We start from the raw sequence: 15,967 nt of genomic DNA on the forward strand, positions 1-15,967 counted from the left end.
CTGTAGCCTGCCAGGCTCCTCTGTCCGTGGGAGTCTCCAGGCGAGAATACTGGAGTGAGTTGCCATTTCCTCCTCCAGGGGTCTTCCCCATCCAGGGGATTGAACCGTCATCTCTTGCATCTCCTGCATTGGCAGGTGGATTCTTTTACCACTGTGCCACTGGTAAAGGAAGCCCCTAATTCAAATTACTCATAGTAAAAGTCAAAGTATTTATTTGTGTTCATTGGAATGGAGACTAGATGGTCACCATTTTCTCTGTTACTACAAATACTTTAGTCTTATGTTTTCTAATAATTATTCCTTGTTTTATATTTTTAAAGAGAATTTTTGGTTTTTAGTCAATGTGAAATCTTTCTATTCAAGAGCTATTCCCTTTTTACTATGTATAATTCTGGTAAAAGTGATAAAAGAATTATTTTAAATAGGTAGTAGATGATGACACCCCAGAGATGTATAAAACAATCTCTCAAGAATCTCTTATACCGGGAAAACTGGAAATTAATTTTGAAGAATTATTAAAACAAAAAATGGAAGAAGAAAGACGACGAACAGAGGAGGAGCGGAGACATAAACTAGAGATGGAAAAACAGGAATTTGAACAACTGAGACAAGAAATGGGAGAGGTAAGATTTTAAGAAATATCCATTGATATCCCACAAATATTTATTAATCTAAGTATTTCACATGTATTACCTTACAATGACTTTCTAAGTATTATTATTCACATAAAGGACACTCCTATGAGGCACTTGGACAAGTTTAGCATAGTTGAGTTGAGTGTACCTTTCCAGCCTGCTATAACTCTACTCCTGCTTGCTAGTTTGAAACATATATAATTCCAAGTGACTGAGATATTACAATACTTAAGTAAATATTTCTTCCTATATACCTCACAGTTGTGTGTGATTACACCATGATTGAGAACTGTTGTTCTAGAGTGCTTAATATACCCATTTATACTTATTTGCCTTGAATCAGAATTAAACTGACCATCAAAATAAGAAAAACCTACAAGAGTACCATGGATGCTAATAGGAGCATCAGTTTGGCAAGTCTTTGAATCATTTTACAGGCATACTTCATCTCATTGTGCTTCACATGATTGCACTTTACAGATACTGTGTTTTTTTTAACAAATTAAGTCTGTGGCAACCCTGCATGGAGCAAGTCAGTGGACGCGTTTTTCCAACATTTGCTCACTTTGTGTCTCTGTATAACATTTTGGTACTTCTTGCAATATTTCAGACTTTTTCATTATTATTATATATGTTATAGTGCTGTGGGATCAGTGACCTTTGTTGTTACTATTGTAATTGTTTTGGGCCACCACAAACTGCACCCGTATCAGATGATGAACTTGATATATATATTATGTTCTGACTGTGCCACTTACTGGCTTCCCCTCACCTTGGGCCAATTTCATTACACAAAAGTACTGAAATTAGGACAATTAATGGCCTCTAAGTGTTCAAGTGAGAGTCTCATGACTTTCACTTTATGCTTGGTTGAGAAGTGATTTGTCTCACTTTAAAAGCTAGAAATGATTAAGCTTAGTGAGGAACGCATGTTGAAAGCTGAGATAGGCTGAAATCTAGACCTCTTGTGCCAAATGGTTAACCAAGATGTGAACGCAAAGAAAAATTCTTGCAGGAAATGAAAAGTGCTACTCCAGTGAACACATAAATAATAGCGAAGTGGAACAGCCTTACTGTCATGGAGAAAGTTTTAGTGGTCTGGATAGAAGGCCAAACGAACCACAACATTCCCTTAAGCCAAAGCCTAATCCAGGGCAAAGCCCTAACTCTCTTCAATTCTATGAAGAGTGACAGATGAAGACACTGCAGAAGAAAAGTCTGAAGCTAGTAGAGGTTGGTTCTTGAAGTTTAAGGGAAAAAACCATCTCTATAACATAACAAGTGCAAGGTGAATCAGCAAGTGCTGTTGCAGAGGTTGCAGCAAGTTATCCAGAAGATCAAAGATAATTAATGAAGGTGGCTACACTAAAAAATAGATTTTCAATATAGGCAAACAGGCTTATATTGGAAGAGGATGCCATCTAGGACTTCCTTAGCTAGAGAGGAAAAGTCAGTGCCTGGCTTTGAAGCTTCAAAGGACAGGCTGACTCTCTTGTTAGGGGCTAAAACAGCTGGTGACTTTAAGTTGAAACCAGTACTCATTTACCATTCTTCCTATGCTCTATAAATGGAACAATGAAGCCTAGATGATAGCACACCTGTTGACAACATTGTTTACTGAATATTAAGCCCGTTGTTAAGACCTATTGCTCAGAAAAAAAGATTCCTTTCAAAATATTATTGCTCATTGACAGTGCACCTGGTCACCCAAGAGCTCTGATGATGTGATGATATTAATGTTGTTTTCACGCCTACTGGCACAGCATCCATTCTGCAGCCCATAGGCCAAGCAGTAATTTCTACTTTCAAGTCTTATTATTGAAAAAATAAATTTTGTAAGGCTTCAGCTGTCATGATGATCTTTTCTTTTTGTAGTTCTTCTGTGTATTCTTGCCACCTCTTCTTAATATCTTCTGCTTCTGTTATGTCCATACCATTTCTGTCCTTTATTGTGCTTATCTTTGCATGAAATGTTCCCTTGCTATCTCTAATTTTCTTGAAGAGCTCTCTAGTCTCTCTCATTCTATTGTTTTCCTCTACTTCTTTGTATTGATCACTGAGGAAGGCTTTCTTACCTCTCCTTGCTATTCTTTGGAACTCTGCATTCAAATAGGTATATCTTACCTTTTCTCCTTTGCCTTCTGCTTTTCTCAGTAACGCCTTGTCAGACAACCAATTTGCCTTTCTGCATTTCTCTTTCTTGGGGATGGTCTTGATCCCTGCCTCCTGTACAGTGTCACGAACCTCCATCCATAGTTCTTCAGGCACTCTATCAGATCAAATCCCTTGAATCTATTTGTTACTTCCACTGTATAATCATAAGGGATTTGATTTAGGTCATATCTGAATGGTCTAGTGGTTTTCCCTACTTTCTTCAGTTTAAGTCTGAATTTGGCAATAGGGAGTTCATATTCTGAGCCACAGTCAGATCCCAGTCTTGTTTTGGCTGACTGTATACAGCTTCTCCATCTTTGGCTGCAAAGAACATAATCAATCTGATTTCAGTATTGACCATCTGGTGATGTCCATGTGTAGAGTCTTCTCTTATGTTGTTGGAAGAGTGTGTTTGCTATGACCAGTGTGTTCTCTTGGAAAAACTGTTAGCCTTTGACCTGCTTCGTTTTGTACAAAAAAGATCTTCATGACCCAGATAATCACAATGGGGTGATCACTCACCTAGAGCCAGACATGCTGGAATGTGAAGTCAAGTGGGCCTTAAGGAAGCATCACTATGAATAAAGCTAGTGGATGTGATGAATTCCCATTGAGGTATTTCAAATCCTAAAAGATGATGCTATGAAAGTGCTGCACTCAATATGCCAGCAAATCTGGAAAACTCAGCAGTCACCACAGGACTGGAAAAGGTCAGTTTTCATTCCAATCCCAAAGAAAGACAGTGCCAAAAAATGTTCAAACTACCACACAATTGCACTTATCTCACATGCTAGTAAAGTAATGCTGAAAATTCTCCAAGCCAGGCTTCAACAGTATGTGAACCGTGAACTTCCAGATGTTCAAGCTGGATATGGAAAAGGCAGAGGAACCAGAGATCAAATTGCCAACATTCGCTGGATCATTGAAAAAGCAAGATAGTTCCAGAAAAACATCTACTTCTGCTTTATTGACTATACCAAAGCCTTTGACTGTGTGGATCACAACAAACTGTGGAAAATTCTTCAAGAGATGGGAATACCAGACCACCTGACCTGTCTCCTGAGAAATCTGTATGCAGGTCAAGAAGCAATAGTTAGAACTGGACATGGAACAACAGACTGGTTCCAAAGCAGGAAAGGAGTACGTCAAGGCTATATATTGTCACCCTGTTTATTTAACTTTTATGCACAGTACATCATGTGAAATGCTGGGCTGGATGAAGCACAAGCCGGAATCAAGATTTCCCGGAGAAATATCAATAACCTCAGATATGCAGATGATACCACCCTTATGGCAGAAAGGGAAGAAGAACTAAAGAGCCTCTTGATGAAAGTGGAGAGTGAAAAAGTTGAGTTAGAACTCAACATTCAGTAAACAAAGATCATGGTATCCGGTCTCATCATTTCATGGCAAATAGATGGGGAAAGAGTGGCAGACTTTTTTTGGGGCTCCAAAATCTCTTCAAATGGTGACTGCAGCCATGAAATTAAAAGGCATTTGCTCCTTGGAAGTAAAGCTATGACCAACCTAGACAGCATATTAAAAAGCAGAGACATTACTTTACCAACAAAGGTCCATCTAGTCAAAGCTATGGTGTTTCCAGTAGTCATGTATGGATGTGAGAGTTGGAGTATAAAGAAAGCTGAGTGCCAAAGAATTGATGCTTTTGAACTATGGTGTTGGAGAAGACTCGAGAGTCCCTTGGACTGCAAGGAGATCCATCAAGTCAATCCTAAAGGAAATCAGTCCTGAATATTCATTGGAAGAACTGATGCTGAAGCTGAAACTTCAGTACTTTGGCCACCTGATGTGAAGAACCGACTCACTGGAAAAAACCCTGATGCTGGGAAAGATTGAAGGTGGGAGGAGAAGGGGACAACAGAGGATGAGATGGTCGGATGGCATCACCAACACGATGGACATGAGTTTGAGTAGGTTCTGGGAGTTGGTGACGGACAGGGAAGCCTGGCGTGCTGCAGTCCATAGGGTTGCAGAATCTGACACGACTGAGCTGAACTGAGCTGATGGTGATTTCTCCAATGAATATGGACAAAACCAACTGAAAATCTTCTGAAAAGGATTCAACATTCCAGGTGCCATTACGAATATTCATGATTCAAGGGAAGAAAGAAGTCAAAACATCAAATTCAGAAGAGTTTAGAAAAAGTTGATTTCAACTCCACGGATGATTCTGAGGGTGTCAAGATCAGTGAAGGAAGTGACTGTAGATGTGCAAACAGCAAGGGAACATGAATTAGAAGTGGTCTCTGAGGATAGGAATGAATTCCTTAAATCTCATGATAAAAGGTTAATGAATGAGGAGTTGCTTCATATGGGTGAGCAAAGTGCTTTCTTGAGATGGAAGCTACTCCTAGTGAAGGTGCTGTGAAAATTCTTAAAATGACAACAGAGGGTTTAGAATATTGAATAAACTTAGCTGACAAAGTACTAGCAGTTTTTAGATTGACTCAAATTTTGAAAAAAATTCTACTGTGGGCAAAATGATATCAATGAGCATTGTAAGCTAGAGACATTATTCACAAAAGAAAGACATATGATTCACAAAAGAGTCAGTTGTTGCAGCACACTTCATTGTTGTCTTAAGAAATTGCCACAGCCACTCCAGCCTTCAGCAATTACCACTCTGATCAGTCAGCAGCCATCAACACTGAGGCAAGAATATCCAACAGCAAAAAGATTACGACTCACTGAAGGCTCAGATTACCATTTTTTAGCAATGTTTTAAAGTTATGTACTTTTTTAGACATAATGCTATTGCACACTGACTATAGCATAGTGTATGCACTAGGAAACCAAAAAATTCATGTGACTCACTTTATGAAGATGTTTATTATGGTGGTCTAGAATTGAATTCACAATATTCTCAAGGCATGCCTGTATTATAGACTCTACAGGGCCAGCTTCATGAGCATGCACCTTGTGCCCACATAGGACCCCAGACTCAGAGGGTCACACTTAGGATTTAGTGTTCTGAGGTTGTCTTTGAAATTTTAGAGGTTTATCTTTCAATCTCTGTGTTATAAGTAAAAGTAGTTGGACAGTGGAGCCTGCACTAGTCTTGGCACCTTGCCTCAACCACTCATGATGTCTCTCTGCTTGTATCCATGGTGGGCTCTTGGCACCTCTTCTCCTACCTCCTGATGCCGCAAAACCCTGTTTAACCTTCCTACCCCTGGACACTTCTTTGCTCCTTCTGGATGGCCAAGCAGTTAGAGGGGAGGGTGAAGGAGGAGACCAGCATTCTACTGTCACCTTAGGCTTCTGGCTGGGCAGCAACACAAGCAGCAGTCTAGGATGCATGCACAACCCCATTGCTTGGGGTGAGGTGAGCACCCCAACTCAAGTAGGACTGGTAGTGTAATGGCATGTTTCACAACTGACTCTGGGGGGACTTCTTGCCAGCTCCTGATCTAGGAACGGAGTGGGTTCCTTCACAGAGGTTGCAGTCTCTTAGAAGCTGACTCTGCCACGGGTTGGAGCAATTGACCTGTACGGATATTTACTTCTTTGCCCAAATCTACCAAGAGATTAGAAATGCTGTATATATAGTTAATAAGAAAATATAATGAATATGCTACAGGAAAATACTGCAAGGTCTAGCCTTGGAATTAAAAAAAAAGTAGTAGGATTTATTTTATAAAGGAAGCTGAAAATGAATTGTGTGTCTAGAAAAATGAAGTAAACTAGAATATATTTTAGTATACTATTGAGAAGTAATCTAATTAATATATAGCAAGTTAACTGTCAGACATTCTGATGCTACTCTGTGTCTGGGAGTTTTCAATCAAGTAGAAAGCCAATTTCAAGATTACTCAGATTGTAACCGATTAGTCAACCATTAATTTTGATCAGCTACCTGGGAACCACTGTGATATGATACAATGTCATAACTGTTAATTTCTATTTTAGGAGTTGCTCATTTTCACCCAGATAGACCAAAATGTGGAGGTAGTATGAGGAATAAACTTTTTCTTTTGTTGAATCAAAAAATTAAGCCTCATGTCAACATCATCCACTCTAACTCTCCCTGCATACCGTTTGCCCCTACCCAAACTCCAGTCCCACCTTTTTATTTCTCTGCCTGGAACTCTAGGTCTTCCCCAGGAAAAGTGTACCAGGAATAACTGGAATATTCTACTACTCCATTAGGATTTAGTTTAAGAAGTATACAAATACTTTATATTTGTGAAATATACAATATTTTGTGAAAAGCAAAGGGAAAACTTGAATAAAAAGTATTCAAGATACAATGGATAAGGAACTGGAGCCTGATTTTCACTGACTCCTTATCTTTCTTGGCAGAATATAGAGAATACAAGTGATATGTAGCAAAATATAAGGATTTTATCACACTGTGTCTGTAGAAATGCTTAATTCAGAGTATTGAGTGATATTTGACTATCATCAAACCAAAGGCAGGACTAATTTTTAGAGATACTGTGGCTCTACATAGAGATGAAAAGATCATGTCCAGTGGACTGAGACCAGGCAAAAGGCCACACAGTATCAGAGTCAGAATTAGAACTTCTCTTAGCCCAGTGATTTTTAAAAATTTTCTTTACCTCCCCCTAAAAATTCCTCTACAATTCCTCATAAAAGTTAATCCTCATATGCATATTTTAGTTTTACCAGGTTATAATGGAATATTAATAAGCTTTCAGCCAGTCTCTAGTTAAGTAGTATTTTAAATAAAGTAAGATGTTATCTGAAGTCTTAAATTTGTAGCACCACTTTTAATTAGTAAATTTAGGCATAGTGTTTAGGGGAAAAGTTATTTATAACATTTAGTTTTGGTTTCAAATAAGAAATAGTGAACTTTCTGGATAACTTAAGTACAAACTAATTTTATGGTATTTAATATATAACAATCTTAATTTTTTTGAAGGAAGAGGAAGAAAATGAAACCTTTGAACTGAGCAGGGAATATGAAGAATTAATCAAATTGAAAAGGAGTGGTTCTATTCAAGCTAAAAATTTAAAAAGCAAGTTTGAAAAAATTGGACAATTGTCTGAAAAAGAAATTCAGAAAAAGATAGAAGAAGAACGAGCAAGAAGAAGAGCAATTGACCTTGAAATTAAAGAGAGAGAAGCAGAAAACTTTCATGAGGTATATACATACATATAGTTTTATATTTAAGTTGTAATACAATAATGGATTTAACAGAAGTAACAATGTCTTTGAAGTAAGTGTTGGTACATACAATTAACCATCAGAGTATATAATAATCTGGGAACTAATACAGAGCAAAATCATATTAAGATCTTGAGACTTTTTAAGATTTTGCTATTCTAGTATTATTCCAAAATGACTTTGGAACAGAGAGAATGAGAGCCTATAGTGAACATCAAATGGTTCACTCTAGCAAAAATAGCTCAAAAGTAAATCTTTATTGGCACAAGTTTTTACTTTGAATCAGTAGGAACCAGTGTATTTTTGAGTTAAACTCCAGGGATTATTCATACCTACTTAAAGATGAGGACAACAAAGCCTATGTTATCTGCTAAAGTCATGCTAAATCATTCAGGTACAGAACCTAAATAAAAATTCAGGTGACATGAATTTGGTACCTCTGGCAACCCACTCCAGTACTCTTGCCTGGAAAATTCCATGGACTGAGGAGCCGGATAGGCTACAGTCCATGGGGTCGCAGAGTCAGACATGACTGAGCGACTTCGCTTTCACTTTCATATGTAAAATTAGGAGGTACTCACTAGATGACCATAATGTCCCTTCCAGTTTAAGGACTAGTTCCATGATATGAATATTGGTTTAAATAAGATCTGGAAAGCTTATTGTCAGAATTGCCATTTTGTTGTATCTAACACATACTCTTCTAAAATTCATTCTCATCAAATATTCAACTATAATACAAGTGTCAGAATTTGGGAGGGCATTCAGAGGAGACTGTTGAATAAAAATGGTGAAACTATGGGCAAACTCCAGAACTATAAGCAATTCATTGAGACAGGGAGAATGTGAGCACAGCACAAGGTAACGAAGACACAAGCACCAGCAAGATGACCCATCTTAGATGCCATGTTAAACAACTTTATTGAGGTGCACCGAAGGGATTTTTTTTTTTCTCTAATTTTATTTTTAAACTTTACATAATTGTATTAGTTTTGCCAAATATCAAAATGAATCCACCACAGGTATACATGTGTTCCCCATCCCGAACCCTCCTCCCTCCCCATACCATCCCTCTGGGCCGTCCCAGTGCACCAGCCCCAAGCATCCAGCATCATGCATCGAACCTGGACTGGCAACTCGTTTCCTACATGATATTTTACATGTTTCATTGCCATTCTCCCAAATCTTCCCACCCTCTCCCTCTCCCACAGAGTCCATAAGACTGTTCTATACATCAGTGTCTCTTTTGCTGTCTCGTACACCGGGTTATTGTTACCATCTTTCTAAATTCCATATATATGCGTTAGTATACTGTATTTATGTTTTATTTTTAAAACATGGAATGATATTATCAAATAGGTATCTTCATTGCATGATCATGTTTAAGCTAAAGATGGTTTTGGATTCACGTATTAAAAAATTATTTGAAAGCCTACACCGGGGCTACATTGGCAAATAAACCTGCGTAAGTCCTGGCTCATATGGTATTTAGAATCATCTAACAGGGGTAGGGATGTAAAATAATGACTGGAAAGTAAAGTCACAAACAGCTTCAAACAATTATAGGTGATAGGATAAAAGGTTGTAAAACTAGTTGTTAGCTGAAGGGCCTTTTAAACCTTGCAGGCACTATGATTTAGGAATAATGTTAGTAATCAAAGTTTTAGGACAGAGTATAAAAAGCTAGCTTAAAGAATCCTGGGGTCATGGAGGATGAACTGGGACAAGGTAATGAAGCTGGGGGCAAGGGAGAAAAACTGAGTTACAGGCAGGTGGTTGCTGAGAAGGCTAACATTTCTTCAAGATTACTAGGGAAACTAGATACAGAGAATTCAGGAAGTCTGGAGAGGAGAGGTGGATGAACAAATTGTTTCGGACCTGTGAAGTTTGAGCTATATTTGGACAAGTAATGTCAGTCTGAAACATAGGTATTGAGCTCAGTCAAGAGGCAGGAGCTAAAGACTAACTTTTCTGGATACTATTTGAAAGTACAGATGTAGATAAAGCCATCTTGAAAGGGTTAATAGTTGTCAGATGAGTAAAATCCTGGAAAACATTAACATTCAGTGGATAGATGGGCCACAAGATCAGTTGATTCCTTAGAGATAAATCACAGAAGGTAAAGAATTTAAATCAGGATGCACTTGCTCCCCTTTTCTGGTTAAACGTAGTGAAACCTCAGAGCAGTCATACCTAGCCCTATAAAATTTATAGGTAAGAATAAGAGAAATGATGCTGGTGGTTTCTTGCTTTAATGCTGTTACTGGCTCTCTTGTATAAAAGGACATAAGATTAGGACTTGGCTGACTCTCTAACCCATGAGGATGTCCTGAGTTGAGTTTCCTGTGAGGAACCTGACATTCTTATCTCAATAAACTAAGGGTCACTGAAATATTGTATTAGCATAGTTTTGGCAGAGTATAGTCAACTTCCAGGGTAGGACCTGTCCCTTCTGATTGTTTCAGGTTTCCTTCTTTAGAAAATACCTTCTTTTTATATTCCAGACATCTTTCAAGGCCTAACTCATTCATGTAAACTTACCTAATCTAAGAATTCCATCCCAGCTCCTGTAGCCCTTAACTGTATCAACATTTGGTACATAAATCACTTAACTGCCTAATAGTGTTTGATTTTCTAGTTAGATTCTCCAGAACCATGCTTTACATTCTCTTTTATCCCAAATTCACTGCTTAATTGTATTGCCTGTAATATCCACATGCTGGGAGTACCAATGCCCTACAAAGAATGCACCTAAAGAACAAAGATCATTCCATTTATAACATAATTCTCAGTAGATCCATATCCTGTTAAAACTTCTAACCTGGCTTTACAGGGATTCAAGGAAAAGCAACTGTACTTAATAACCATAAGACTATTCATAAACTTTCTCCAAGTCAGCTTCTACTTAAAATTTATTTTCTAAAGGCAGGTTTTAGGTAACTACATAAATAAAATTTTTGAGTTTACACAAACTTTTATACAAAAATCTAGAAGTTATTAAGAGGGAGGGATCTAGCCAGAATAGTAGTTGTTATACTTGCTGAAATACACGATCTTAAAGATTTGTTATGCAAAGAATAACATTAAATATTCAGTGTGAACAAAAAGGTCCATTTTTTTTTCCATGTAAGTCTTGGAAAAGTCTGTTGAGATAAAACCGCAGTTTATTAGTTTGCTTGTTTAACAAGCAGACCATTGTTTTAAAATGTATTTTTTGCCCTATCTTTTAAATATAACAAGAAGCAATCATACCAATAAAATTCATTAGCAATAATGGTAGTCTGGTATGTTTATCAACTGAAGGCTAAATAATGGCATGAACAGAAGTTACCCATCAAGTCTCTAATTATGTCTGATATCCTAGCATTTTCCAGTATCAAATAAAAACTGGATTCAGGAGAACCAGGAAAACAGTCCAACTTACTTTTAACATCTACATTCATTGGAGCTGTGGTGCAACACTTCACACTATAAAACATTGATGAACCAATATTTTTCTTATACAGGCAATTATTTTATAGCCTATTTCAAAATTTTATTTTTTTGCATTGGATATCTGGAAGTAATTTCCTCATAGTACTTTGAAATACAAATGGTGAGATTTCCAGATAAACTCACAAGAGTCTAAGTAGTTTAGAGACCAAGAGTCAACTACAAGCAAGGTATTTTTGAAACCATGGGTTAACTATACTCACAAGACCCCATTCTACTAAAACTGCTCTCAAAGGCCAGTAAGTGACCTTCTTATCACCAAACTGGTTTTACAGACATGCTACCTGACAGTTCAAATTCTACTCTTACATTACCCCTTTATTTTCATGGCTTCCAACTCTTACCCCTAAATAAATTGACTCAGAACTGGATTTCCTGTTTCCCCAAGTTTCAGTCATTGCCTCTTTCAACAGCTGTCTTATTTTATTCTACCTGTACACATTCTTCTTTGCCATTGCTTTTCGATAAATTATTTACTGGATAGAATTCATCTCAGTTATTAACAAAAAAGGGTGAGGAAGAAATCATGAAGTGGGAAATAACAAAATTGCATTTCTGTACTATGAGGTCGGGTAAAGAGTTAAGTGGAGACTCTTATGAAAGTATTTTAATAATTGTTAATAGTGTATGATTTCCTCATCCTTTTCTTTACTCAGTACTATTAACAAGCACTGAGATTTGGTTGGGCAAATAAAATACACTAGGACTCCAGAGACAATGTGTGATAATTACACTGGGAGAACAATTCCAACTGTTAAAAAAGAGTATTTCACAAGTGAACTTTCATCTTTCCTAAACTGGGGGATAGTCTGCAGTGTAGCAAATAGCATAACCCAAACATGTTAATTTTCTTGTGCCTAGGCATCTTCAAAACTATTAACATTTTAGTTCTTGTTGGTTTTTAGAAAGTAAACAATTCTTATTCTTGTATTGTATTCCTCTTGTAAAGGAGGAAGATGTTGATATTAAGCCTGCAAAAAAAAGTGAGGCTCCATTTACTCATAAAGTGAATATGAAAGCTAGATTTGAACGTATGGCTAAAGCAAGAGAAGAAGAAGAACAAAGAAGAATTGAAGAGCAAAAGTTACTACGCATGCAGTTTGAACAAAAGGAAATTGATGCAGCACTACAAAAGGTACCAGGCTTTCATATCCTTTCTTTCCCAAAGATGATTTCTGAAAAACAATGAAATTTAAGGAGGGATTAAAAATACATTTTAATAGCTTTCAAATCAGTGAAATGTTAATGTAAAACACTTTATAGTAAGGACACTTACATGTTCTTTACTTTGGGGGAAAATATATCTACCTCCAAATTCTATTACTAAATCACTCTCCTGAAAACATGACTACAGTATAAATGCCAACCTGAATGTATTTATTTTAATACAGAAACGAGAAGAGGAGGAGGAGGAAGAGGGTAGCACCATGAATGGGTCTACCATTGAAGATGAAGAGCAAACCAGATCAGGAGCTCCGTGGTTTAAGAAGCCTCTAAGAAACACATCGGTTGTAGACAGTGAGCCAGTTAGATTTACTGTTAAAGTAACAGGAGAACCCAAACCAGAAATTACATGGTGGTTTGAAGGAGAAATATTGCAGGATGGAGAAGACTATCAATATATTGAAAGAGGAAAAACTTACTGCCTTTATTTACCAGAAACTTTCCCAGAAGATGAAGGAGAGTATATGTGTAAAGCAGTGAACAGCAAAGGATCTGCAGCTAGCACCTGTATTCTTACCATTGAAAGTAAGAATTAATCCCTCTTTGAATCTAGAACTTTCATTCTATTTAAAAATTTTTTCTAAAAAAAAAAAAAAAAATCATTTTTCTTCTTCTCTTTTTTAGCTGACGACTACTAGGTCCCCTTCCCTCTCCCTGGAACACACCCTCTCTCTCCGACTTTCTTACTACATCCATCTTTTCTGTGGCGGGGCCAAAAAAGGAAACTGGAAGTGCCACTGTGTTGACTTCTTATTCCTTTCCCTAACAGTCTTCAAAAAACAAGCTCATCTAAAAAATACCTTTTTCCTTTCCAAAAGAGCACCAGATTCATCACCCCATTATGCAGTGTAAGTTAATGTGTAATTTAATGGGGCAAACGGGGGAATTTACTCAATTATTCTATCAGAACCTATTACAAACACTGTGTATTTTTCATGTTTACAGCATTAAGTTTTAAAGAAATTATAAACAGGACACATTTTGCATGAAAAGATTATCATTTATGAACTAGTCACACCTAAAATTAGTCTGAAATAGATGAGTTAGTGAATTTGGAACTTATCAATTTAAGTGGGCTTTTCCCCTCAGTAGAGTATCATTTTGGTTGTTGTAGTTTCAAAGTCTTTCTGGAGCAGGGAGATGAGGGGGAAGGGTTGTCATTTCTCCCTCTATGCAGAGAGAACACAAAACAAGAATTAAGACTTTTAAGAAACAACTGTCAGAGCAAATCTGATGGATACCACTGCCTAATATGGAATGTTGGGAATATCAAACACGTATTTTTCAAATCTGTGTAATATATATTCAAGCTTATAAAAAGCAAATTTATGTTCTGACTTTCCTGAGCAAATTATATTTTAATGAGAAAACTTTGTATTAATAGTTCATGCAGGACAAAACATAAAGATTTTCAGATCTAAGAGAATTAGATGTAGGGGAAAATGGCACAATCATCAATTTTGAGTTTTTAAAGTGAGTTTGTAAATAATTAGCTATCATGTTCTATTATCAAGTTGTTTTATATTTTAGTTTTCTGGAAAACAATTTTATTTTACAATGTAAACCCATAATAAAGTCACTTCTGTATTTAAGAAAAGAGACAAACACTCCTTAATAATATTCACCAATGTACATTTATTTTTTTTATTGAGGAAACCATAATCAATACAAAATTACAGCAATCATGTACCCCTTTACATACAATGGTATTAAAACAAACTAAACCACAGTTTGTAAAGTATTCAATTTACCTCAAGTCCAAGCTGCATCTCCCTAAGACACTGTTCCCATCACAGTAGCCATTTTAAGCCAATCTTCTTTTTACACGGGTAGTTTCTGTAGAGAACACTTTTCTCAGGACGAAAATGCATTGAGCATGCATAAGAAAAAATATATATATGTGCAAATACATTTATGAGTTCCTATAAGGGGTATCACTGAAGAAAATAAAATCCTGGGACTTATTTGCTTTCTTAAAAGCACCAGTTAAAAAAAAAATCCCTCAGAAGTTTATACTGTGGCAAGAAAACTCATGACTAAACAAAAAATAAGGTTATTTTCAGAATCAAAATTATCTTTAGGTATTGTTATAATACATTTTAAAGTGAGGCAGAATTTTCAGAAAATAAAAAGACATCTTTATTAACTAGTAATTTCTACAACCTTATTCTAAAGAACATAACTTTGCAGGTAGAAGTGGTTCTCCTGGCAAGAGTATTCAAACAAACATTATCACTTCTGAATATATTCCTATCTTCCTCTTAAGGTATTGTTTACTCCTACACAAACCCACTCCTGTAAATTAACTACTCAGGTATTTGTCTAAGAATATATTTTACAATGCTCATAAACAACTAGTATTAAATCACTAATTTTAGTATTAAAACCATTTTCATTTATTAAAAATAAAAGTATACTTCCCATTTCTAAGAGAAACATCAAACTATAAGAATTCTAATTACCACCACACTATGAAATCTTAAAAACAAAAACATATTGTCAAGTGCTAAATAAATCAATTTCAAGCCAAACATTGTCTCTACCACTCCTAACACCACTGCATTCAAATCAACTGGCTCACCTTTTCTGCTTTCCATTTATTTCAAGGTTAAGATTAGCGCCATTTAAAAAATGCCTGCAGTATCAATGAAGGCTTATGCTAATGAATAAAAAAATTCTCATGAGATAGAAACAATGCCCCAATATCTATTAGCATTCATATGTATTTTCTTTTATAAAAATGCAAACTACAACTAAGCAAAACTTGACAGGCTCTTAAGGTTCAAAGAGCTCCTTTATATTATCAATTTTAACATTGACTATTAAAACACATATACACACACATAAATGTGGTGCAATAACTAACTTTCAAAATTTAACATTTCATGGAACATTTAAGATCAAGTGAATAGCACTTTAAAATGAAAAGTGATCAAAAGCAGGCACAGTACACCCTGTATCATATTACGTATGGGAAAACATTTCATTTTTCTCAGTTACGATTTGCCAATTTTACCTTCTACATTGAGCCCTTCTATGGTCCATGCTCATCGGCTCACCAATGGCATACACTCAAAGGATTCCTCTTTATGGGTAACTATCTCAGGACCTGATTTTATGAGCTATGATTTGGTGCTTGCAGCATCTTCAGCACTGTGTGTGAAAATGAAGGCAGTATTTTTGAATATTTTTCTTTGTTGCAAAGATAAGCAGGAGTTTTAAAAGGATCAGCACATTTTAGAAACCGAATAAACAAAACTGATATGATGCTGCTTTAATACATTCATCTTAACTCAAAATATTTACCAGT

General features: G+C 36.3%; 2 protein-coding genes across 30 annotated transcripts in view; one reads left to right on the forward strand and one right to left on the reverse strand.

Annotated features, from left to right (window-relative positions):
- NEXN (nexilin F-actin binding protein) overlaps positions 1-14,254 on the forward strand; it is a 56,361-nt gene extending 42,107 nt beyond the window's left edge. For 4 of the 6 annotated variants that reach the window (XM_086390725.1, XM_086390727.1, XM_086390728.1 and 1 more), the window contains 5 exons: positions 426-623; positions 7,696-7,917; positions 12,383-12,568; positions 12,825-13,182; positions 13,282-14,254. In XM_086390725.1, coding sequence (XP_086246851.1) covers positions 426-623; positions 7,696-7,917; positions 12,383-12,568; positions 12,825-13,182; positions 13,282-13,295 — 978 coding nt within the window. In that variant the 3' untranslated portion in view covers positions 13,296-14,254. Of the gene's footprint in view, positions 1-425; positions 624-7,695; positions 7,918-12,382; positions 12,569-12,824 lie in introns of all 6 variants that reach the window. The other 2 variants (XM_086390726.1, XM_086390730.1) reach the window with 1 other exon arrangement.
- A 1,425-nt stretch (positions 14,255-15,679) lies between these two features.
- The window catches only part of FUBP1 (far upstream element binding protein 1), a 33,040-nt gene continuing 32,752 nt past the window's right edge, over positions 15,680-15,967 (reverse strand). For all 24 annotated transcript variants that reach the window (XR_015160317.1, XR_015160311.1, XR_015160315.1 and 21 more), the window contains one exon: positions 15,680-15,810. The gene's annotated coding sequence lies outside the window, so the exon portion shown is untranslated. The remainder of the gene's footprint in view (positions 15,811-15,967) is intronic.

The sequence above is a fragment of the Bos grunniens genome, chromosome 3 (genome assembly GCF_055505025.1).
Source record: "Bos grunniens cultivar Pamir isolate PY7600 chromosome 3, Bosgru_T2T1.0, whole genome shotgun sequence".
NCBI classification, from domain to species: Eukaryota; Metazoa; Chordata; class Mammalia; order Artiodactyla; family Bovidae; genus Bos; species Bos grunniens.